Source organism: Passer montanus, unplaced genomic scaffold (assembly GCF_014805655.1).
Source record: "Passer montanus isolate IOZ18808 unplaced genomic scaffold, ASM1480565v1 scaffold19, whole genome shotgun sequence".
NCBI lineage: Eukaryota > Metazoa > Chordata > Aves > Passeriformes > Passeridae > Passer > Passer montanus.
In genome coordinates, this window is record NW_024366480.1 from 10821128 (window position 1) to 10844296 (window position 23169).

The window sequence follows — 23169 nt, forward strand, 5'->3', positions numbered from 1 at the left end:
AATGATGCAAGAAATCGGAAGTGGGAAGAAAAAAGTACTGCAAAGTCAGAGCAGACTTCAACTCTGCTACACTGTACTTTATTGAGTAGACTTGATTACTGGGTCAATTCCATTGCCCCAGTCAGACTCACCCTGGGGCTTAAGTCTCAGTCTCTTCTGTATGGCAGCTTCTGAGTGCTTTACATACCTCTTGTCATGACCTGGCCCCCAGCCCTGGCCACAGCTTGCCTTTCTCTCCACAGAGCCCTTCTAGCTCATGGCCCTGCCTCTGTCTTCACAGAGTGAAAAGCAGCTACTTCTGTTGCCTGCCCTGAGGCACTGTCAGACAGCTGCCTCCTCTGCTGTGCACCTCCACTGTTCAAATTCTGGAAGAAATTCAGGCAGCTCAGGGGATTTGGACTATCTCAGACCTGCCAAACTAGTTAACATACAATTAAATCACACAGGGTTGGGATGAGCCAAATCAGGCCAGGATTGCTCTCAGAGGAAAAAAAAAGGGGATAATTCAAGGGGAATAGCAAGGAGGTGAGGGGTTATGGGACACAGTAAGGCGACTGTGGCAGAAGCGGAAGGAGAATTTGTCACTCAGCCCCTTTACACATCACTTGCACATTCCCAGCCTCACCTTAAACAGCTGCAAATCTCACATTGCTCATTACAGAACCTAAAACCTTGACTCTATTTGCTAATTAATTTCTCCCAATCTAGACTAAGCTTCTAAGATAATATGGAGTTTTTTTCTTATCTATGCCACCTCCCTAGCTATATTTTTCCTGTTACTATTTTATCTCTAACAGTGTTGAGAAAGACACACAATTTTAAAAGCCTTACACTTCTAATGTAGCAGTTTTCAAATGATATTCAAGGCAAAACAATCTCAATGTGTGAGAGTGTTGAACCAGCATTTGGAAACATTCAGCACCACTGTAACATTTTCCATTGTTTCAGGAAACGGAGTTTATGCAGAACAGTACAGACCTCATTCTCAGCACAAATTACCTTAGCTCTAGCTCCTGTTTGACTAAGGATTTCTTTTACATGCAAAAATGAAACTACATCTAGCTTCCAGCTGATCTGTCAAATAGGGTGGAGACTCACAAAGGACCAGATACTCTGATTATTAGAGTCCATCATGCAGTACTGATGTAAGAAGTGCTACAATCATTAACCTCAAGTTGTTATATATAAAACAAAGACACAAACATTAATTCTCTGTGGGTATGAAGGTGGCAGGATACTTTTACCAATATCAAATTGAGTACTGCTGCAGGAGATGCACTATGAATATGGACATAGAAAACATCCACTAATTGCTCACCTTTTCTTCATTACCAGCACGACTCCCAAAAATATAATGACGAACAGCAAGATGCCTGCAATGACTCCAGCAATTTTAACAGTATGGTCTGTCTGCTTTTCAGGCTCCGGGTCTGGTTTTCGAGTGGCAGCCCCTATGGAATTGACAAAAGAAAAATAGCAATGAGGAAAATAATAAAGGTGTTATTCTTTTGATGTTTATACACTTAACCTACTAATGTCATTAATCTTATCCAGGGCCAACAGATATCAATGCTTGGTCTTTTAAGAAAAATTTCTGCTTTCATACGCATTGCCGGGAATATAATTCTTTATATTGTTCCAAGACATTCTGCAGGACCACAATATAGATGGGATACCACTGCCAGCCCTGACCCTTTACAGAAGCCTCTTCACAGATTCACAAATTTCTGTATTTTTATTATCTGTGCTGGCTCCCTTTTCTTTCTTCCATTTAAAAACTTGCTAACAACACAATAACTATACTAAGCCTTTATCCAAATTTGATTTGCTGGAACATTTTCCTCAATTATTTTTCATAAATGAAGCTGTAATTCCATAACATATTAGCTTAAACACCTGGAAAAGTGAGATAAGCTCATTTACCATGCATTTTACCCACAATTGTTTTTTTACACAATAGACTTTTTTTTTGCCTTTGGAAATCTAAATCTAGGTCACATCTGGTAGGAAAAAAGACTCCTTCTAAGCAATTTATTCACAAAGTGGGAAGCAGCTGATGATCACACCACTGGCACCTACATTTAATATCTGTTTAAATGAGATAACCAGTGCCTTACAGCAGCTACTGTCTTAGCTCCTCCAGCTTCTCCATTTAAAAAAAATAACATCGTTTGTACTGTTTACTGTATAATGTGATGGAACGTCAAATCCATGTCTGATGAAATATCCATTTCCCCTACCAAATGAGTTCAGGATGAAAAAATGTTAAGGAAGCAACATTCAATTCACTAAGCTGATTTTATTTTTTTATGGACTTGCTTTTTTTTTTTTTAAATCAAAACGTGTCAGCATTCATCATTTGAGGCACCATGCCATAAAATGGACACAGGGATTTATGGACAGCTTTCCTGGTACAGCTTTTTTGGGAAGGGAGAAGGAAGAGTAAAGCCTAAGTGAAGTGTAATCTTTTAAGACCACATTCTTGAACCACTAACTGGCATTCAGAGAAGATTCTGACAGCACCAACTATATTTTACTTGTTTCTTTACTTTCTCTTTCTGGAAAGGAAGGAAATTAATGGCCAATTTACATGAAGAGCTATTTTCTGAAAAATAGAATGAAAACATTTCCAATGTTTCTCCTCAATTTTAACCAGGGTATTCCAAGATGAAGAGTATTTCTGAGTGCCCACAGTTATACTTTTTATACTTTTGGCCTACATCTTCAATACTCCTTGCCAAGAGGAATGCCAGAAAAACCTGCCAGAAAAGGTGATAACTATTAATCAAATCATGTCTAGAGCTAACTGCAAGAACCTGGTTCTTTGGAAAATTCTGGCCAAGGTACTTTATATGAGTGCTAAAAATCAGAGAAAATGATGTGCTTGCTGTCCCTCTGCCCAGTCCCACAAGAATATTAGTTCGATAGAAATACACACACACTTTTCTGAATTGGTAAAATCCTTACTTTGTATGAATAAAGGATGATTCATACTTTGTATGAATAAACAGTTCTATTTCAATTTTACTGTATCCTATATAATTTTTTTTTTTAAATTCTATATTGCTGTACTCTTCACAGCACTCAATACTGCAGTAGATATTCACAAGACATCAAGAGCATGTTCATGGAAAAAGCAGCTGTTGAGCTGCACTTGGCCGACAGGAAAGAGTGAATCAAGTATGATGCAAATGGTAAGACATATGAAGGACTCCAAAACTCTCTTTTAAATCTAAAACCCAAGAAAGAAAGAATCTAAAGTCAATAGCAAATAGTGTCTTTTCAAATGTATCTTCTAAGACTAGTTTCTTCCAAAGCCTATTCGTCATTATCTCCTTCAGGTTACCCCAGCCAACTGGAATACTCATCAGCAATGACTTGCTAGAAACAGCTTCTGCCTTATGGTTTCATTCCTTATGTTAAGGCTTCCAGCATTAGTTTTGGGAATATGAGTGCTAAGCAGTGAAATTAAGTAAAGGCAACCATTCACAGTACTATCCAGCGTGTTCTACCTCAGTGCCAGGTCTCTCTTTAGCAGCTCATGGTCCTCAGTTAAGGGAGCCAGCTACACTTACACTATGCAGAGGAGAGAAAATCGTATTCAAAGCACACACGTTTTCTGCATATGATGGAGCACAACCTTCATGAAATGCCTTCCATCACACAAAGCATTATCCTGACGGCAGCACTGAACAAGCTGGAGTATCCACCACTAATGCAGAATCTCTAAAGAAAGCCTAAACTGCAAGCGGCACAGAGCCTAACGTCAGGACACTCAAACTCCCATATTGCATCATTTATTGATTATCTGATTGAGGAATCAGTTCAAATTGTCTATGGAAAGAATTTTAATGCCGAGTTAAAAATAGGATACAGCTTCTCACGGTGATGTATTCAGCCTTACAACAGAGGTTGCCTTAAAACTGGAAGCATGTTTTTAACAAGCCTATTAAAAACTCCTGTCATTAATTATTATAAAATAATATTGGCATTACTTCAATTCTCCTTTATTTCCAATCAGCAGCTTATTTATTTGCTGACAAAATGTTACTCCACTATTGTTCTCAGTGGTTTCCAAAAATCTATTTGGGTAAATGAAAAGAACTTTCATCTTTCTTGAACATTCCTTGAGTTTTTTAGTATTAGAAATTTTGGATTACCTTTCTGCATTTTATTTAATGCTGCTTATTCACTTAACATACCTCAGTTTCTCTACAACTGGATTTTAGAAAATTGCTGTATTCTAATCCACTCTTCATACCCCTTAGCATTCTGTTTGGATTTATTTCAACATCAGATGGACACTGGAAGTTTTTTACTGTGTATTGTTTACAGTGAAACATGCAGCCCTTTCTTCAGTGCAGTATTCAGCTTTGAACCCTTTACAAGTTAAAAGCCATTCAAATTTACATTTTAGCATTCACCGAGACTGAAATTTGAGTTGGTACTACCTCTTCATTCAGTTTCCTTTTGTCCCACTGAAATTCTTCATAGTCTCATGTGAATTCCACTAACTCCTACCATCTAGCACTATAATCAAGAGCTGCTGCCCTGACACTGACTCTTCCAGGCATTTAATAAGCACACCATACAGCATATTAAATACTAAAGTGCATTAGCTATGAAAAGCAGTGTCACTTTATTTCTCCCGTGTTTCTGTCTCATAAGTAGATGTTGATTGAATGATATTTGCCTCTCACTTCATAATTACTTCTTAACTGATTTTTAACCCATGTGCACAATTGCACTGGCACCATGCAGAGATGGGTGAGCCGTCCCTAAGGGGAGCAAGGCAACTCAGGACAGTAGTTCTGAAATTCATTTTGCCTCCTGATAAACTGTAATGTCCATTTGTGCATTTGGTTTTGTTTGTATGTTTTCAAGAGATGTGGAAAAGCACTATTGCAAGACTTAAAAAAAAATAGGTGCTTTGATTTCTCTTGTACTCTGCTGAACTGACAGACGCTAAAAATATTGAGTGAAATGTAATCTTTCATTACAGAAACAGTGTTACTGATACACTATTTTATCATGATGATCTAGTCTTGGTGGCTTATTTCTTTATTTTATTACTGATCTTGCAAGCTCTTTGTCTGACACAGTAATTTTTATTGTCCTTGACTGCCCTGAGTCTTTAAGAATATATTGCTATGAGACAAATACTGTGCCTCCAGTAAAATATCTGTATTTAATGAAAACAGGTCATTAAGTTGATGCCAACAATTGAGCTATGCCCACTGCATTTTCTCACAACGCTGGACCTAATGACTTACTTGGATTTTTTTGTTTGTTTTACTTTAAAGATTTTGATTCTACCCTTGCATATGACAACTGACTTCAAGCCTTGCATAATAAACCCTCACTTCTGTTTTCTGAGATTGTCTGGGCAATCTCAGAAAACAGAAGCTGAACACAGAGCGAAAACACTAGCTCTTGCTCGTGGGAGCTGCAAGAATCAAGGCTAAACTGACATATACTCTGTGGTGCTCCTCTAGAAAGACAATAGGTCACTGAAGAGCAGTGAGTGGAGGATAGCTCAAGGGAACTGCTTAGAAAATGAAAGGACAAGGAGATGTTTCCTGCCAGTTTAAAAAAGATTAAGGTGCTGACTTTGGAAAGTCTTTACTTGATGAAAACAAGTAGAGTGCTTCCTGCCACAAGTGAAAAACAGAGATACACTTAAAGACAAACCCTATAGTGCTGCAAAACCCAGCAAAGCATTTCCCCAGGCTTCCTCTGCTGAATACAGTGGAAGACACTCACATTGCTTGGATCCATACCCTTAGATATTTACTTTTCTAGTTAATCTCAGCAACTACAATTTCCCTTTCACTGACTGATTTCCCATTCTTTGTGGCTCTTCCAACAGTAGCATTTAAAATGTGAAATATGTTTCTTTTCCTTTACTGAGAATGGCACTCAGCTGGCCTGACTTTTCCTCATGGATCATGTTTTGTTCCATACTTTGCAAGCCTCGGTGATAATATTTTTAAGTAGTACCCATGAAACATCCATAGCATTCCACATAGTATTTCACTTAGTTTTTACTCTCAGACCTATTCCATTAACTTTTTCTTAATATAGGAATCTCCTCTGAAGTTTAGTCATTACTCTGCCAGTTCATGGCATCTTACTTCCTCTTCAGAATGAGAACTGAATCATATCTAGTTGCTCTATTAGTGTCTGCCAGAGTTAGAATTCTTAAATGACTTTGTGCAGCTAAATTTCTATTTCCACACAACAAGTTAGAAGACTGGATAAAAAAAAAAATTCCTACTCTCTCTTTGAAGTATTTCTGCCACTTCCTTTGGTGGAAAATTTTCCCTTCCTTTCTCACTCAGCAGGCACAAGTATCATGTTATCATCAACCTCAAAACTTCATAAAAAATAATCTCTTGCAGGTAGCTTATGGATAGAAAAGGTTGTAGCAGAACTACTTTTCACTATAATGAAAGCTAAGGTGAATGAATTATGTGAGCAAAATAATCATTCCTTTAACTCTGAGGCAAGCACTATCTTGTTTTTCAAGAAAAATGAAAATGTTTTCCAGTAAAAGAAATGGACCTCTACCAAACTGAATAAACTCTCTTTCTCCTTCTCTCTTTGTGAACAAACTTTGGACTTGCTTTTCAATATTTCTTTTCCCCAAAAAATGACTGACCATTTTACAGAATAGAATAACTAATAAAATAATCCTGGCTCAAAAGTCTAGGCACTGCTGGTTATACTTACAAAGAGAAGGGTAAGATTTAAGCTGTTACTAGTAAAAACTAGCTAAAGTTTGCTTCATCTAAAGCAGTCTTTAAAAAATCCAGATGTTTCTTCTTTTATTTGAGTAAAAAAAGAATCCCTTCCATTAATTAACTAGACCAGTCTCATTTTATTTCTCCCACTCAAGCCTGACCGTAGCTCCTGCCTTTTGTGCTTCCTTTCTGCAGCTTTACACTCTCAAAAGGTACTTGCCTGGTAAGATGCTTGCAAGCCTTTCCAACTACATTTCATCCACAGGTGTTCCAGTAACTGATGTAGTGGCTAACCTTACAAGGCTTTAAGGCAGCAATACAGTTAGTTCAGATCATCCTATTTTACAGTCAAATTTGAAACCAACTTTTGAGTTAGTAACTACCCTGTGATTTTTTTTTTAATACAGGCAGTGAGATTCAACTATCACATCTCGGCACCTACTTTTGAGTTATTCCACAGAGTGAGTCAGGAAAATGAAACATTATACCCCTGTGTGACAGCTGCACCGTGATGAGGTGGCAGAAATCATGCAAAATGGTACAAGGCAGAAGAGAGGCAGAGAAGTATGATGTTTCCTTGGAACACCCATCACTAGGCTCCTATTCTCCCTGCCACAAAGTGAGAAGACTGAAAAGATCAGAGAACTTGACTTTAAAGAATCTGCCCACGCTCTCCAAGGACAACATGAATTACAGAGGCTACTATCATTATTACTTCCTATTATTTGTATGATAGCAGGAGCTAGAAGCTGTAAATCAGACCAGGAGCCCCACTGTGCTAAGAACAGGGCAGGCACACAGCTAAGTAATCTTTGCCACTAAAAGCACACAACCTAGCCGAGCAAGGCTGTAGGAGGCAGGTGTAGCAATCACAGGGGGAAGGGGGAGGCAAAAACCCCTAAAAAGATGCATTTGCAATTCCCAAATAGTTCCACCCTTCTTGCTCTTTTAACTAGCTGGTATCACTCAGCATTTTCAGTTAGTACCACAGCAGAAACAGATCTTCAGGAGTGATTTGAGGGACTTACAAATATTTTGATTGATGATGTTGGTTGGGGTGTTTCAAGGAAGGAAACAATATAAATGTTCATTCACATAAAGGTAGGAAAAGCAGAATTGCCAAAAGTAAAGGGCTGCGAAAAAAGACAGTATGACAAATTAAGAAAGAATATTGATATGTTTGTCTTGGTATGAAAACAGGTGCTTCACAGAGGTAGGTCCTTATAAATGTCAAATGACCAACAGGAAACCCAATCCTTAATCACAAAACACACTGCAAGAGGGCAGTAGTGCAAAATGTCCTGTTTCCTCCAGAAACACCATTTCTCCCTTCATCTCACCCATGACTGCATAAAATGGTACCCCTATTGATAAATCTGTAGCAGCAGCATAACCGATGCTGTGAGAGACAAGCCAGTCTGACACGCTTTCAAGTTCATTCCAGATGCCAGGATTTCAGCCTGTCTTGGAGAAGACCCAAAACAAATACAGATCTGTAGATGAAATTAATTACCACCCTGGCTCTTCTGTTTATACTGTAAGTGACTGGCATTCAGTCCTCATCTGCTAGCCAGCACGTATCTGCTAACAAAGTCTTTGTTTTATTACTCCTGGTAGAACTCCAGCTAGGAGAGTGAGTTCTCCCTTGCCATGCTCATTGTTAGCTTTCCAATCAGCGCTTCTCGTTCTCCTTCAAAATTGCAGATTTTTGTCCATATGGTAGAAGTTATGAGGTGGTGTTGGGCAGGGTACACTTTGTGCCAGAAGGGGGTTTGATCAGCATTTTTTCAGTTTTCTCTTTAGCCCATGTCTTGAATAAATTAGTTTTGGAAATGTGGCAAGAGTAAGGGCTGTTTACTCCTCTTTTTACAATATTCTTCCCTTCTGTTCTTGGTTTCTCTTGGAAATGCTCATGTATAAACTGCTTTTTCTGCATGGCAGAGACAGTGTTTTCTTTCTATTTTGCTAAGCATAGGAGTTGTTTAAGTGTTGAAATCAACACAGTCTGACTTTCCCTCCTATGATGTGCTCACCAATCTATTTTTTTGAAGCCTGGGAAAGGAGGGCAAGCAACACTTACATTTTAGCAGGAGAGTATTTTCTTTGCAATTTATGATCATCATCACAATATCTATGGCTGTGTACAGATCCTCTTTGCCCTGAAAAAGGTTTCTGTATTTCCTGAGGACCATTATATTGGTATATTTTTTATTTGGTGTTTTTTAAATACAGCAAAATACAGACTTGTTAAAAGGTCTGTGGTAAGAAGGGAGTATCAAAATAAGGCTCTGCTGTGTAACAATAGTTATGAATTATTAATTTTGTTTGTGATGTTCTTTAGGAAAATGTAAATATAAATGACAAAGAACTGCATAAAAAGACATGCAAAGAACTATTTCACTGATGAATGCAACTCATTTAGTTGACTATCACATGAACTGTGTCTCTCACTGGTGGATGATTCATGTTGGTGTATGTGAGCAGAAAGACTATTTTGGTTAAACATCTGCATTTCTGGTTGTCAGGAATAACAACATTCTTTACAAAACATGCTTAAAACAAATGAAGTTCCCAGTTTGACTTCTGGTCTCATCCCAATCTATTGGTCTCATCACAATCTATTTTTAACAGGATTTTAATCCAGACTATTTAGACTGGATTTTTTTCTGGAGACTGTGGTTTAAAAAAGACCAAAAACTTAAGCAAGCAAGTGTTGATAAACAGCTCATTTCTCCTTTGAAACAAAGACACCATCCTTTCTACTAGCTCCTCTTTGCCTTTTTCTTTTAAGCAAAGAAACTTAAATAATTAAAATTCATAAAAATGTTCCTCTCTTGTGGGCACCCAAGGAGTTGGAGGCCCTCATTCATTTGAGAAAAAAGCATAAGCCCTCACACTTTAACAGCATTGAGATCATTAAGGGATGTTTAAAGCACACTCAACAGCTGTACCATAACCAGAAATTATTAACAAGTCTCAAATATACAGACACAGTGTATCTCCTTCTTGGAATAAATAATTTACTAAGGAAAAAAAATATAAAGTCTTTAGAACCTTAAGCTTTCAAATGGCCCTGAAGGGTAGTTTCACATACTTTAGTCTATTTTATGAAGAAAAAAAAGATGGCTACATATTTATAGATTCTCACTATGTGTGGCCAAAGAAGCAGCCACAATGGAACAAACCACAGACCTCTATTCCAACAAATGGAAAAGCCATGGCAGCATAACTGAAAACAGCTCCCACCATTGAAATAAAAGTTGAAATCTCCTGAGTTCTGTGGAAAGATGAAACTGGGCTTCTTTACCAACTACTCTCAGACTACACAAACACAACAATGACCAATATGATGAGACACACATTTCTAATCAAGGTTGACTGAGAAGCAATGAGAATATACTTGCATCATATTGGCTGTATGCATGTAGGTATCATACTGAATAAGGAGGAGGAGATCTGAGAGCAGAAGCACCAACAAGAGCTGAAATGGCAGGTTTTGAATGTAGGGCTTGTTACCAGGTGATGCACTGTTAAAGATGTCCCACCTGCAGCCACTGGAAGTGCAATTGCGTCTTATAGCCCTGACTTCTGGGAACAAGAAGTCCTAGAGGTACATAATGTACAACAAGGGTATCCTTTAGACCTGAAACATTTGATTTTATGGTTCTCTACACAACCTCAAACCAGCAGTACTCATGGTCGAAGAGTAACTCTCTCAAATTAGCTCTAAGGAAATGAAAGCAGACAGTTTGGATTGATCCTGTCCATACCTAACACATTTTCTAAGCAAGTCAGCGCCACTTTCAGATCATCCCTCTAGAAGAAGTGGACAACTTACCATCAGCCCTAGAAATGTATGTGACTTCCACCTATTTCACCAAGGAGACCTCTTGGTGCCTCCCATGCTTTCAACACTAGATCTACTCCTGAAAGTATACTGAGACATGACAAGCAATATCAGACACCACTGAGAATTTATTTCAGCTCTTTTCTAGAAACAGAAAGGTGTGGATTTGAAGACTGAAGAGGATTCTGCCCTCTTCAGGGGAGATAAAATGTGGTTTTCTAGTATTCAGTTGGCTTCCAACAAGCAGGGAAGACATGAAATCAAATCACAGTAATGTTTCTAGAGCTGACCTACTCAGGGTGAAACCCAGCTACAAAACTAGATGCTTTTGGCCTGGACAAACACAGCTGTTTTATTTTCCATCCCTGAATGCAAGGGAACACATCCAGCATGGGAACAAAGCAACCTGAAGCTATGGGCAAGAAGTACCAGAGTGAGGTATCATCTTCTGATCTCGCTGTCAGCCATGGGCTTAAGCAGAGGAACACAAATAAACAGTTCCAAATGGTAAGTCAGTGAAGGCTTGGCTACTTGGCCATTAGGAGAGGGACAGAGGGTAATGCAGTAGAGGTATCCCTGTGGGAGGTCTGAACACCATGGATGATTTGGCCTATGCTGCCACTGGCTCACAGACGAGGCTTATATTCCTGGTGACTTCCACTACCAACCTCCCTTCACACTGCAATCCTTATGAAAGATTCTACATAAATCCTTCAAAAACAATCACACTTGGAATTTATTTCTCTACCCACAACTTTTCCTGGAAAAAAACATAACATAGTTATGAATGTAACAAAATAAATGGAATTATAAATAATTACACAAATTATAATTCCACACATAAATGGAATTATACATGTAATAAAGCATTAAGAAATATAAAAATTGAAAAATATGTTTGTGATAAATTTATAAAAAGTAGGAAAAGATACTCAAAACTTTTTTTTTTCTTTTAAAGCATTTCAGAGTCAACACTGTTTTGGAGCCGGAAGGTCAGCTAGAGGAACTGGAAAGCAGAATCAGCACAACAAAGGAAATATAATTCCACAGAATTCTAAATCTGTCTTTGTGCCAATACAGTTTAGCAGTTCTTTTGTTCACATTTCAGAAATTTTTATAGTATTGCCAATATAAAAACCTATTCAGACCGAAATAATGTTGAATGCACCAATATTCTACTACAGGGACAAGAATAGACTAGGCCTCCTCTGAATGGCTATCACTGATTTACATTTTAGTTTTCAGTTATTTCCTGTAGGTTTTAGTGGTTAAAGGAAAATCTCCACTTGTCCTACTTGATTAAGAATGCCTTGAACAATCATTTTTTATAATCAGCTCTTTTCACTTTTAATTATTGACACATTGACTCAGAAGCAGTCTAATTCAATGACAGCATACTAAAAAGTGCAACTATTTTGCTTCAAAAAGGTTTATAGAATACTTTGTTTACGTTTGACCAATTAGAATTTACTATTTTTCCTATATTTTTCACTTTGTGCTTCCAAGGTGAACTCAAAGGTTTAAACAGAACCTGATAGTACTTATTTCCCCTCTTGACAGCTTAAAACCATGCAAGACACCAACTTCTGTTCACTTTTATTGAAAACTGAGACTCAACTTTCATTTGCACGGGAATTTTCTATGTACACAAAAACTTTTTAGTGCTTAGAACTGCTAGAAAAACAGATACAGAAACAGAAACACCTGAGCACCTTTCTCAGAGCTGTAAATTTATTGGTTCTTGCAGTCAAACTCCCATTAGTGCAGAAAAGATCATTTTCAATATATTGTCTGAAGAAGGTGTTAAAAACTTGTCAATAACTACAATTATGTCTTGCACAGTGCTGAACTGTTACTCCAAGCAGACAAATGCAGCTTAGATACTTATTCAGATTTGAGCTATTTCAATGAAACTAAATGGAGTGAATTGCTGAAACATTACTTTGTCCAAGACAGTACATTCTGTAACTTTTGCTTAAAGTTAACAGTATTACTCTCCTCTTTGCTACACTGCTCTGTTTAACTGTAACATATCTAAATGCTCACCCGAACATTAAAATAGAGGCAGTCCACATAATATTGCCTGAAACATTTGCCAAACTCTCCAGTGGTACAAACACCAGATTTGCAGTCTCCAAGAACTACAGATAATTTTACCCACATCTGGTCCCACATTTTATTTAAACTTAAAATTCAAAGTGCTTAGCATTTTATGAATACAGTCAAAAACTACAGCTGGGAAACAGTGAAATTCATAGTGTTTTCTAGTTACTACTTATATCTCTGAGTTTCTTTGTCTTCCCTTGCCTCTCCTTAATTTTTCATTGTGATACATACAAAACTCTGTTTCAAATGTAAAAATCAGAGGCATATTTTTTAATACAGAAATGAAGTAACATACTATATGACAGCTATGCTCTAAAAATTACCTACTGTTATTTTTGCATTGATTCAGGTTTTCTGTTTGATGTATATTGCTGATGTCAAAACATTTTGAAGTGGGTGTGATACTGACCGGTATCAGTAGTAAACAGATGGCAGAGATTCCTTCAGTTTGTTAAGAATTTATCCTGGTCATTTCATTCATATAATTACTTTCATGTCTGGGTTTTATACTTCCATTCTGTGTAATGTGAATAAGAAAAGCTGCCTCTCCTCCCAACTCAACCTCAAACAGTCTCACAGATATCCTGACATGAAGACTACACATTACTAAGAGAACAGATTAGTTTTCAAGGTAGGATGAGCCAAACAGACCCATCTTTAGTGGTTTACATTAAATTTGGATGGCTCTCATCACAAAAGAGATATTAGACACTTGGAATAGTATTTTTCTCTCAGGTATTGACTGGAATACTCAAACTTCCAGATTGGTTTTGTACTTGGCGGATGTAACACGGCTCCTGCAATGACTGACTACTACTTCTGTGGCAACCAAGTTTTTAACTGCCCTGAATAACAAACAAACTGTTTCTACAGTGGAAAACACATCTAATTAGGCTACTTGTCCTTCCTAAAGGGTAGGGAAAGGTTGATACTTCCTTCTGGTTCATGGGATCTTCTCCAGCTGTTGCTGTCCCAGGTCTGTAACACAGTGGCTCTGGCAATGCAGTGCCAGGACAGCTGAAGAACCCACACCCCTGTGGCCAACCAGAAGCATCAATAGCCAGAGAAAAACTGCTGATATGACTCTGCAGTTTATCCTCCCTATTGTTCTACTCAGGCATGGGAGTTGGAAAGGTCCCATTTCCAAAGAACATTAAAGGAACTATTATTTTAAAACAAGAAGCGGAGTATTTAATATAACTAATATAATCACACTGATAACTGACTTCTAATCAAGTTGGGCTCTTTATTGTGTACAGATGGCAATGGCTTGTATTTGTATTATGGGTTATTTCACCATTTGGGAAATGTTATTAGCATTATTTTTAGGCCTTTGTCTTATTGTTTAACTTCAGCTCTTCTTCAGTTGCTCTGTGGAAAACATACTTATGTTTAAAAGCATAGATGCTTTGGCTACACTGTCTTATATAAAACTTGACATTTGACTCTGTAACGTACTATGGGAAATAAAAGGGAGAAAAGGAAACAGCAGCTCCCATGGCACTCCTGTATCCTCTTAACATTTTCTTGTAACTATACTGTTTTATAGATGAAACTGTCACTGCAAAAATGACAAATATAACACATAAAAGAACAAAAATGGGCAATAAATCACAAGTGACACCTCAGCCCATTGAAATGCATTCAGCCAGTGCTGCAGAAAGTAGGAACATTTCCTTTTTTTGCATTGTGCCCGGCTGAGCAAGAGGACCAGAATCCTTGAACAACTGGTACAGCAATCGTTGGGGCCATCACATAAAAACAGGCTTAGAATTTCACTTAGGAGAGTCAGATCCATTCTCATCCTGCTTTCCTTGTCACTTGATCTTGCAACAGCACTGCAATATGGCTTTGACTTTACAGCACACAGGTGCTTATTCTACCCTGGATAGCTATCCACAACTCCAACTAATGCAAATGTTGTCCAGAAGTATCAAAACAAGAATAAACTTCTAAAATAGTGTCTTGAACCTGCAGACAGACACGTCTCCACATAAGCTTATTATTACAGACTCAGCTAGGAAATAGTGGGTTCTACATTGCCCAAAATAGCACTTCAAGTTTTAGCATGTCAGAGTACTCCTAAATCAATGTTATATGATCCAGGATGGAGAAAAAAATGAATTTGAAAGTCTGTCCAGTACATGTTGTTATACCTCAGATGCTTGTAAAGCAAAACAATCAAGGTAAATAGCAAAACACTCTTTCTCAAATTTATGCTGTTGCTTTTTACATTAATAAACAAAGTGTGTTTTCAGTAATGCAGTACAAAACTGGAATAAATCCCTTGACATTAAAAAATTCCATGAAGTTGCGATTTAATCAATCAAAGATTTCAGTTTATTTTTTTCACTTTTACAGTGGAATGGCTGACCCAGAACACTGCAATAAATCTTGCCATATACAGAATGCACATCTTAAGAAATGGGTATATTTTACTCAAGTGCTAACTTCACAAGGGAGAAGAAACTGACTGGGATTATTTTATGACTGCTTTTAACTTGTTTATAAATATGGTGATCATCTAGACCTTAAGGTGTGCAGGATAAAACCAATGTTTTAAACTTCTTCCCCTATCTTTTACAAAAAAAAAAAAAAAAGTCTTCCCAATCATTAAGTATCAGTTACTTTACAAAACTTCTGACAGATCTTGCTGTATTTGATTTGTACCAAGATGTTCATGCATGAAGAATGTACAATACAGAGCTCTCTCCTGCAGCTGGATGTGTAATTACAATGGGTCGTAAAAAGGGCGTTCTATGGAAATCAGTCTTAATAACATCCAGCAAAGTAGTGGCTGCTCCACTAAATCACAAATGGAAATACTTTAATTCAAATACAAGTAGCTCAGACATATTTCAACAATTAAGAAAATGCCTGACAGAATGAACACCCTAATCATGATTCCAAGCATGCTATTTTATCAGGATGCAGAGAACAAAATATATGAGGGCCAAGTGAATACCAAATATGGCCAATTTAAACCTATTAGATGAAGTGTCTCTTACAAAATTCTGAAACAAACTGCAAATGATTTCAGTATTTCTCAAAAAGATGGATTTTTAATTCGACTTTGGTGTTAAGACCATACAATCACATTTTTATGTGGTAAGTTTTTTGATAACATTGTACATGATTTCAATTGTATGTTAAACCGTATTTGTTACAAAAACATGGAGACAGTATCATGAGTACTACTATGCTTCATGTATACATAATCTTTTTCCTTGCACACAGGTATAAGATATTAGGTATTTTCTGTCTGTTGAAGGACAGGGTCAATTGAGTAGATTTCAAGTTAGTTACTTTTGTAAGGTAACACTGAAAGCTAAACACTATCCCTCAAATTTGAATTCCTTAGCTACTACATTATTGGATCACTGAAAATTATGTATTGGCCAAACACTGATTTCCCTGTTTTGGCATGTAAGAGACAAAATCACACAGTTGCTTTTACACTAGGTGTAAAAGCATTGGCTCTCTAACACATTTCACAAGTAACATATATCTTATGCTATGACTTAAGGACAACTACACTGTAGGTATTTAAGTGCAACTGCAAGGAAAAGTTCTCTTTGCTACAGGCTGCAAAGGCAACCTGAAATGGCTGTCCAGATATTTAGGGTAACTGGCCCGTAATCCTTTAAATGGTAGACCTGTTATTTTTATATGAAAAAGGAAGGAGAAAGGAAGGACAAAGAGAAATTAATAATGCATTGTTTATCAACTGCACCAGTAAGAGGCAAGACGATGATGACGAGGATGGAGGAAATGAGTGCAAGCAGAATTGGCTTGAAAGCTGAGCTGTATTATCATGATATTTGTGAAGAGGAAGACCTTTCAAATTTGGTAACGATATTCAGGAATGCAGCCAAGATTTTAAATTTTCATTATGCAAGAAGCATCAACTTCCAATGTAAAGAAACCCGAAAATGCCATCCTTGACCTTCCCACTGCCGCTTATGTATCTCCTCAAATGCTAAAAGATGAAAGTAATTTCTTGATCTCAAATATAATTACTTTGGTTCTGAACAAAGAAGTGAGGAAAAAGCACTGAAGAGAAAATGCTAAGTGACATTTAACAGTTACAGCTGTAGGACTTGTGGTAACTACAGTTAGAAACAGCCCTGTACTTTCACATAAACAAATCCTTTCCACAATCTTGAAATTTGTAGGAGAAAAATGTGGGGACAATCTGTATCACTCTCAGCTCCCTCCTGTGTGGTCCAGTTTCTGTAAACCTCCTTTAAGAAAGTCTTTGTGCTTCTCATGGTACTGCAGATCCCAATACTGCTGTACTGCCCTCAAGTTGAAAAGCCTGCCCAAAGGACTCCTAGACAGGATGTCTCCCCAGGTAAACAGGAATTCTAGTTGCTGTCATGGGACAACCATGTGGGCTGGGTGAGGTTTCTCTGCTTGTTACTGCAGCTCTGGCAAATGAGGAGGAAGATGTTTCTTTCCTTTTGAGCACAGTCTTTCAAGCATGGGGTGGGGTTGGGAAGATGATGAGGGTATTTCAAAGGCTCTCTAATACATTTCACAAATAGCTATTAATGCTGTTGGCAGGTATAATCTGATATGTTCTTTTTCACTACAAAATTAGATTCTGGTAGAACATTTTTATTTTCTTTTCAAGAAAAAGGAAACAAATTTCAAAGATCTGAGAGTTAACTACAGACTGCCAATGGCACCAGTGAAAAGCAATGAAATAAATCCTATGTTAGCCAGCTATCCTATGTAGCCATATCTCTTTTCTCTTACTGTTAAGTACTGTGGCCATCTTGTGGAACAGGCATGTCTCCAGTGTTGCCTATAGCTACCCAGTTTTGCATTGAAACAGATTAAAAAAAGACAAAACAAGAGAAGAGAAACATTTCAATCTCCACATGAAAAAATACAGAAGCTTATTTGAATCCTCTGATAAAGAAATCAAAAATTGTTGAAGTTCAAGGATATGGAAGAGATCCTGTCTCTTCAATGCTTTATTTGAATTGTCAAGTAAAAATTAACTGAGGTATAAAAATGTACGCAGACACAGCTTCTGCCAAGCAGTAGTAACAAGAACAAGCTACTTCATGGCATCATATAAGTATGTTATTCTGGTTAGTTTGTATGTTATTAGAAAATAAAAGTATACATGCAGCAATTTTGTCTTGATTGACAAGGTAACTTGGGCATTATGGATCACTCAGCTTTGTTATTAAAACACATACCCCAGAATTAAAAGTCACAGCAGACATGTCACTAATCCTCTTAAGCTGAATCATTTAACTGCCTCTTATTTACTGTAGCAGTATCCAGATACCAGACATTTGAACTCATCTCTCAGACACCCTGGTAGCAGCATGGTAACCATGTGCTGTCCCAAGGAACTATGCCAGTATTCTTCAACAGGCAAAGATTTATCATACACTAAAAGCTGATGGACTAGGCTTACTTTCCCCATTAGGTATTTCATCACTTCAGGTTCTAGAGTTTGTAATGCTCTTTGGTTCACTTTGAAAATAAAAATGTTTGCAAATCCCTGAAAGGTTTTAGGCACAGGTTTCTTTTCTGACCAAATCAATCATTTCTCCAGGTTCACAAAGGTTTTCTAGCATATTCTGAGCCATCCTTCAAGCCATATACAACCTAAAAATGGTTCCACTTAAATACTGAATTTACTTCGGAAGTTAGATTTTAAACCCTTAAGTCTTGCTCATTCTCGTATGTCACGAGCTAGGTTGTTTTATTTCAATGCTAGAAGTCATGTATGACATAATAAAAATAAATATTTTTATTTCTTTATTTTATTTCATATTGAAATTTTGCCAGAAAACATGATCTTCCTACCATTACACCGGAAAAAAACCTGAATCCACTAATACTAGATCTTTATCCTAACTTGCACGTGCAACTTTTGAGCCTCAATTATTAAAAAATTCTAGTGTCTTGATCTAGTAACAGAGAAAAAAATGACCTGGTACGCAGATATATATCTATATTCAAACTTTCATTTAATTTATGGATGGAGCAAGATGAGATCTCTTTACAACGTGAGGCTTGAAGGAACACTCCACAATCACACACACAATGGGCACATGCAGTGGAGTTGTATATACAAGGACATGTGTTTGAGTTTTGGTGCCAAGCACACCACTGAGTTCAATGGAGCTGAGGAAAAAAACTACAAACAGAAAGGAACTCTTAACACAGGAAACTTTATGAGCAGAGAAGAAAGAAACTGTCAGGGAAAAGGAGGCAAAGAAAAAGAGGACAGAATGGGCATGATGACTTGTCTGTACTTGAACATCTGACCTGTTAGCTGGTCGTCGCCTGCAGCAGGGGCGATGCGAATGTATGGTGTTGTAAGCTGAGTCACGATTATCGCAGCTAAGGCAAAGGAAGAGTTCCAGGTCAGCATGCATGAGGGAAAAAAAAGCCAGACTGAAGCTACGCCAGCAAGAAGAATCTTGGTCAGTTGTTTATTGTCTGAACTTCACAAATGAAAACCAAAAAACTCCCACAAGTTCCTTTTCATTTTTAGTTGTTAGTGTGGTTATTCTGCAAATTAATAAGCTGTCGCGTGTGAATTTCCTTCAGGAAAAGGACTCAAAGCACATTATTTACTGCATTTGAGGAAACTGGAGACTCTGCTACTCACAGCACTAAGCTTCCTAAGTGAAAACAAGCTGATTGTTCAGAGTACTCTAATATCAACTTCTCTGAGTAATTTGAGGTAGTTTCATTTTTATTTTGAAGTAGTTTCATTTTTATTTTCCTATTTCATAATACTATATTTTTCCTGCAATTTTTTTAAAGACAGTTTTTATGTAAAGCATTTTTGAGCTAGTTAATATTAACTTTTCTTGTACCCACTGGGGTTGCTGTTCTAAAAATGTGCACACTACACATATACTTAATGTTCAGCACACAGAGAATGACCGCACACCTTTAATTCAGGATCTGTCCCCAGGTCTGAGTTTCAACTTCACAAGAAAAAGCTGAAAACCCTGACTTGTCTGTACCCTGAAATATCCACACTTTTCTGACAGAGATGTAACAACCACTCCCTGCTACAGACAACTATTATCGTGGCCCACATTAATAAAATCTGTTTTTCTTTGTTTTCCAGCCGTTCTATGATTGCCTCTAAATGGCTAAGCATGCTGTGATACATATATATTAAGGAATATTAAAAAAATTAAAAGGTCAGATCCAACACGATGCAGCTGGAGAATGATGCAAAGAAAAAATATTGGAAAATTAAGGACAAAATTATATGAAAGATCACTCATTTACATAGAACAGCCTGGGTGCTATTAGAAATGTGGCAGCGAGAGAGGAAAATAGATCATCTACCATCTGCAGACAATTAAACTCAAAACTGCTGCTGCATAATATTTGGAAATATCCCTCTGCAACACTGAAATGCAGTGTTGATAGTAGCTTCTAGAGCAGTGTTGCTATTGGATTTAAAATATTATAATATCCTTTTCTCTCTCATAATTAATGAAAGCCTTCCAATATTGCAAAATTAGAACAATGATGCCTCCCTCTTGAGAACTGCATTCCTAGGAGATAATCAAGATGTTTCTATCCAGACAGTGTTGTAAGTCATATCAGGAAATATACTCTTAATATAAATCACAAACCACCACAAAGTTGATAGTAATAAACTTGGAGGAGTTTTGGAATGTTTTCAACTTAGTCTGTTGAGATTTTACAGTCATTTAGCTTGAAGAAAGAGCAGGAATATGAAAGCCATATTTCAAGCAATATATGACAACCTTTATTACCACTGGTACAAGAAGCTATTCCAGATTTTTGTTTGTTTGTTTGTTTAATTATCTTGTCAAAAATAATGGGAGTGGAAACCCTGCAGTCTCCCCATTTGTATATACACCAAATAGTCACAGAGGTCCCAGAAGCCTTTCTCTGCAGAACACTGAAATCAGGAGACTCCACATCATAATAATGTGCTGTATGATCCTTCTACTAACAAAGTCACTGGCAAAGGCTTCCTTTGACTTCATCAGAAGCAGAAGGAGAACTTTCAGCTCTACAAAATCAAACATTCTCATCCTAATTTATACTTGTAATCACAGCAATCAGGATTTTTATATGATCTCTAAAAGAATACATTCAACAAAGGTTTCATGTGTAAAAATATAATGGTCATAAAACAAGATAATTTTTTAAAAGGGTACAAACTGAGGTTGCTTAAATACACTTGATGGAATGAAAAAGTATTATCTAGCTGCTGACCCCAGACATGCATTTGACCCAGTAGAATTAGGCTGCACTTTACTGGAGACAGGCTGCACCCTTCTAACAGGAAACCTGTCAATATGATAATAAGCACTTGGTTCTGATACAGCAACAAGGTTTAATGTCTGCCAGTCGAGCACGTGCTTGGCAGTAAAGCACATGCATTATTCCTGCTGACATCAACAGGAAGGAAGAGGGTACTCAAGGTACAGAACAGTTCTGCTGGATCTGGGACATGAGCATTGTTTATATTAAGTTATGTAATTTTATTTTTACAAAAAATTAGAAACTGTATGGTGGGCCATGGAATGAAGACTGCATGACAGTGACAAAACCAACTCTCAGTGACCTTAAGAAGGTCTTAAGGGCACCAACAACTTTATTATCTGGAGGTGAGATAATTAAAGGGAATATAACTAGCAAGTGACAGCTCTGCTCGTGACATGTTCTGAATACCCATATTGGTCCTCAGGACAGACTTCAAACAGGCTAACCACAATGAGGTGGCTTGGCCAATCTCAGCTGGCTCAGTGGGGCAGCTTGAAAGTTGCCTTGAGTGACCTTGATCTTAGGAAGGGCTCTTGATCCTAGGAATGGCACCGGCCTTTATCCAGTAAAATACTTCCATGTCTTCTTTAACATGGAACAGTTGTGAAGCAGTCAATGAGATCATTCTCTGTGTGCAAAAGCAGGTACATGACTGACTTGATTAGGGCCTAGCTGGTCAGAGCATGGTGCTAGGAACACCAAGGCTGTGGGTTCAATCCCCACAGGCCATTCACTTAAGTGCTGGATTCCATGATCCCTTGCAATTCAGAATATTCTGTGATTCTGTAAAACCATATGGCTTCTCACATACATAGTAATATCTACAGTATGTCTACTGATTCCAGTGGCCCACACAAGGAATGTCTATGACATACCCATACAGTATGTCTACTGATTCCAGTGGCCCACACAAGGCTGTAGGCATTTTCAGGATCAGACCTCTATTCAAAAGATTGCACCAGTTTTATACATGAATGGCCTGGAGCACTTCCTCTAGCTTTAAAACCACCGAACTTGAACTCCTGAGATAAGAGAAGCGCAGATTACAAATATTTCAGGAATCTTACTAGTATGTGAAAACTAGATGCAGTACTGGAGAGCATTCGCAATCTTATTTGTCAGGAGCACTACAGCACATAAATATATGGACATAACAAGCACAAAGAGCTTAAGTAGCTTACTGTCTAGTAGCTACACTGTAGTCTCAAAGCTCAGTGGAAAAAGGTGCAAATGTAAGAAATCTGGTGGAGTGGTCAGAGCAGCCCTTGCTTACTGGGGTACAAACAACGTGAATGTACTGAGCTGTACTGAGCTGTTCATGGGGATTAAACAGGAGAGGAGACTGGGAGAGGACAATTTTATGTCTTGTCCCAATGCAGGTATAGTGATTTCTGACCTACACACTGAGCATTTTTCCTGTTTGCTTCTAAAGCAAATGTGGGAGGTCCAGAGAGGGCACAGAATTCTGCTTTTCCTTTAAGTATATCAGTTAGATCCAAAGGGAAAACATCTGTGCAGATAGCTACTTTTAATATCATATTAAAATATGTTATGGTCTTCATTTAATCTTTTTTAATTAATACAGATTAAAAATATAATACAAGCATTCCGTTTCAAATAATGGAAATCAGTGCTTTACAGTATGCCCCAAGAAAATTTTGCACCAGGGACTAAAAATACCATCAAGGCTACCTTTGGTTTAAAAAAAAAGTCTTCACAACAACCTCTAACATTATTTTATTATGAAAAAATCTGAACTATGCTTTCAAAACAGGAATGTAGGGAGATTTTTTTTTTAATAAAAGCTGCATTTCTCACATCTCCATTGCCAAATGGGTTAGCTCAAAGTAGCTTGTTGCTATGGGAGCTATTCCAATCCACAAAGTTACCCTCGCTTCTCAAATGAGAGAGTAAAAATTTTCAGTCAGTCAAGTAATTTAAATAGTTGAACATCCATTAGTGATGAGGAATACAAATTTTCAAAAAATTTAAAATCCATTCCTCCAATCATCTATTGTGATTTCTGATGTACCCCAGTTCACCTCTGATAGCTCTGAAACTACTTGAAAACAATACAGAATTTCACTTGCATCTGGAATTAAACTCTCATCTGTATTATATTTGGGTTGAGTTCAGATTTTTGAACGATTTCTGTGACTTAGTAATCAGTTAGTA

General features: G+C 37.4%; 1 protein-coding gene across 13 annotated transcripts in view; it reads right to left on the minus strand.

The window, feature by feature from the left end:
- PTPRM (protein tyrosine phosphatase receptor type M) overlaps positions 1-23169 on the minus strand; it is a 444086-nt gene that overhangs the window by 150646 nt on the left and 270271 nt on the right. For 9 of the 13 annotated variants that reach the window (XM_039706009.1, XM_039706008.1, XM_039706005.1 and 6 more), the window contains 2 exons: positions 18994-19068; positions 1319-1451 (listed from right to left, as the gene is read on the minus strand). In XM_039706009.1, the coding sequence (XP_039561943.1) occupies positions 1319-1451; positions 18994-19068 (208 nt within the window). The remainder of the gene's footprint in view (positions 1-1318; positions 1452-18993; positions 19069-23169) is intronic. The other 4 variants (XM_039706015.1, XM_039706013.1, XM_039706011.1 and 1 more) reach the window with 1 other exon arrangement.